The sequence below is a fragment of the Camellia sinensis genome, chromosome 3, assembly GCF_055761805.1.
Source record: "Camellia sinensis isolate YWXY chromosome 3, ASM5576180v1, whole genome shotgun sequence".
Classification (NCBI taxonomy): Eukaryota; Viridiplantae; Streptophyta; class Magnoliopsida; order Ericales; family Theaceae; genus Camellia; species Camellia sinensis.
This window is the reverse complement of record NC_138963.1, coordinates 223,652,116-223,655,594: the sequence shown is the minus strand read 5'-3', so window position 1 is coordinate 223,655,594 and position 3,479 is coordinate 223,652,116. Positions and strand designations below refer to the sequence as shown.

General features: G+C 36.8%; 1 protein-coding gene across 1 annotated transcript; it reads right to left on the bottom strand.

The window, feature by feature from the left end:
- Positions 1–2,082: 2,082 nt before the first annotated feature.
- LOC145822263 (uncharacterized) lies at positions 2,083–3,225 on the bottom strand. The gene is made up of 2 exons (XM_082918883.1): positions 2,711–3,225; positions 2,083–2,581 (listed from the first exon to the last, which is right to left on the bottom strand). Exons 1-2 carry the CDS (start codon positions 3,223–3,225, stop codon positions 2,083–2,085), a joined length of 1,014 nt encoding a protein of 337 aa, XP_082775009.1.
- Positions 3,226–3,479: the final 254 nt, after the last annotated feature.

The following is a 3,479-nucleotide window of genomic DNA, read 5'->3' as shown; positions in this document are numbered from 1 at the left end:
AACTTTTAAATCAAAGGGAAAACTTCACTTTACCCCCTCTTTGGTTTTGGCCATGTGCGGATTACCCCACTGACGTTCGAATATCACCACATAACCCCCTTGTGGTTGATGGAGTAATGTGCGCAGTTAGGTTTTCCATCTATTGTAACAGGTTGTGCAGTACACTCGAGTGTGGTGCAATTGGGCATGAACTGATGATGTTCCCTTACAATTAAAAAACCAAAATGCCCCTAAGTTACAAATAAAAGCTTACCCAAGAAGATTGCTTTTTATACTGCCTTCTTGCTTTGTATGTTGAGTTGTAGGTTAGTCTACCCAGCAAAAATGTCATCTTCTAGTATTAGCGGTGGAGAAGGAAAAATGTTAAGGTTCATGAGCAAGAAATGTCGTTGTGGGAAAAAAGCAACCATTAGAATTGTAGAGTCGAAGAAGCCTTCAAAAGGTAGGTTGTACTATGTTTGTGAAAAGGCGGGTTTAGGGGGTTGTGATTTCTGGGCTTGGTGCAACCCAGTTGGATATGTTCTCACCTATGGAAGAGATGAGATTGATGATGAAAAGCCAAAAGTTGAGGAAGGTGTGCACTTTAATGGAAGACTGATGAAATTGGAGATGAAGATGGAGGCACTGAACATGATGATGAAGACATCTATAGTGGTTTTGCTTGTGTGTTTCATTTCAACCATACTAATGTTTAGTATGAAATAAATTTGTAAGATGCTTTATGTACTTGATGTATGTTTGAAAGCAATGAAATTATGTTTATGAAATTTGTGACTTTTGTATGTTTTTTTTTTACTACAACATGAAAATTCATGAAAATGCATTGAAAATTATTCCAACACAAACCCTGCTGAGTTTAATTGAAAAAAAAAACAAAAATTTCTGAATTTTTTTTACTGCATTCCAATGCAAAAAATACAACCAACATTAAAATGATTCCAACACAAACAAACTAACTGTATACTTGAAGTAATGGTAACCCTGCTGAGTTGATTTGCAAAACAAAAGGCCTCATTCCAAATCAATGCACTTGAAGCAATGGAACAAAAATGACAAAAAAAAAAAAAAAAAAATTGAGATTGACAATGCTATTCAATACCGATCCATTTACAAAAGTATGCTGCATTTGAATACCAGACTTAAAATACAAACACAACACTTAAATATATCAACAGTTTCCATACAAAAACAAAAACCATTGTAAAAAACCATAACTCTAAATACAAAAACCATAACTCTAAGTGTGTGTCTATCATTCCTTAGCTTAAATACCAACATAACACATCCCACAGTATTGTTTCATCACAAAAACATAAATAATAACAGGTAACCCTATAGTCTACTTTGGCCCAGTTGCTAGTTCTTTGGCCTGTCTCCTTGCTTTGATTGTCTCCAGTACAGAAGTTATTGAAACAACATGCCCTTTGACATTAGCATTCACTTCAGTTCTTCCAACATTGACTGCAGATGCATTAATTGGTCCTCTACCCCTTCCACCAACTATGATTTCAGGTCCTTTGCCAAGACCACTTGATGTCTTTCCACCATGGGTTAGTAGTTTTGTGGGCTGTAACAACATGGGGTATTAACAAACTCAAAAGTTACAAAATAAAAAGGTTAGTTATATAAACAAGTGAGTTACCTGAGTGGATAACCTAGCACTTCTCCTCTTCAGTCCAATAGAAGCAGTAGTCATTGGTGACTGAGATACTGCTTAGCCTCCTTTTCTAATTTGGCTCTTACAGGACATCTGAGGCAAAAAAAATTCCAATTAGGAACAAATTGGGCAAACTAATGTTAGTTTCTTAATTGAAGTTACAAGTCAACATTAAAAGTTGATTACCTTATTTGATAGGATTTTTGTTGTTAGAGTAGGAGTAGGAGTTGATGCAAGTTAAGATGATTGCCCACTAGTAGATCTTTGCTGCAACAAACAAATTAAGTATACAACAAACAAATAACAACATGTGTACAATAAATGAATGCATAAGTATACACTAACCTTCACCATTTTGGACTTAGGATGCAGTCTGTTCTTGCATGACCTCTGATTGTGCTCCTTCTGCAAACACTTAACACATGTCACATTGATGTTCTTCCTTGATGCCTTGTGTAGATTTCTTGGCTCATCTGCTGTCTGTTTCTTAACTTCTTTAGTCTACCTGCTAATTTCTTTGCTTCTGGTGGATTTACTTTCTGGCCACCTTCCTCATACTCATGCGTGTCTGGAACTGGGTGTATCATGAATGCATAAGTATCCAAGTACCTAGACTTGCTATAATACTCATGCACATAGGCTTGTGGCTGCTCATGATTGATTTGAATAGCATTGATGGCATGACTACAAGGCAAACTAGACAAATCCCATCTCTTGCAACTGCATGTCCTAGTACTTAGGTCCACTATGTACCTCCTCTGAAAATGATCAACCTCAAATTCCAATTGTCCACACCAGGTTGCAAAGCAGTTCCTTGATTCCACCTTCAACTTCTCAAGTTTGTCATGAATATTGGGACAAATCTGACCACTGTATTTTGCTATTCCAACCTTTTTAACTTGAATCCTTTGCATCAATTTCTTTCTGATCCATTCAAACATGGAGATTATTGGTAGTTCTCTTGCTTCCAGAATGTAAGAATTGAATGACTCACTCAAATTGTTCACAAGGATGTCACACTTGCTTATTGGAGAAAAATGTGACCTTGCCTACAAAGCAAGGTCAGTCTCCCTCAACCACTCTATAGCTGTCTTCCTATTTCCAGTCTTAGGATTAGCTTCTTCAATCTTCTTCATCCAATAATTGAATTCATGCACATTTCCAGTTGATGCAGCTTTCCAGAACAGGGCTTTCAACGCACAACCACTGTATTTTGTCTTGAAGTTACTATACATATGTCTTAGGTAGTATTTGTGATCTGCAATAGGGTATAGCTCTACAAATGTTTCAACCAACCCCTTCTGTCTATCTGATATATATGTCCACCCCATTTTCTCAACACTCCCAATATCACTTATCAATTCCTCAAGAAACGAAGACCAAGAGGCTTTACATTCTATCTCAACCAAAGCCACTGCAATAGGATACATGTTGTCATTTCCATCTCTCCCAATAACACTGAGTAGCTGCCCTCCAAAAATCCCTTTTAAATGACAACCGTCTAGTCCTATTATTGGTTTACACCCTGCTAGAAATCCATCTTTCAGTGCGCCAAGTTTGAAATACATCCTTTGAAATGTAGGCTCTGTCTTTTTAAGATTAGTTGTTATTAAAATGCATGAGCTTGGATTTTTCCTAGTAACTGTAGCTACATAATCCTTAATCCTGTGATATTGTTCTGCCAAATCTCCTGAAATTATCTCCCTTGCCTTTCTCTTTGCCCTATATATTTGAAACCTACTTGCATCCACTATTATCTATCTACTCCATTTTTTCTTAAAAGAGGCTATGTTAATGGAGGGGTCATCTCTCACCTCATCTA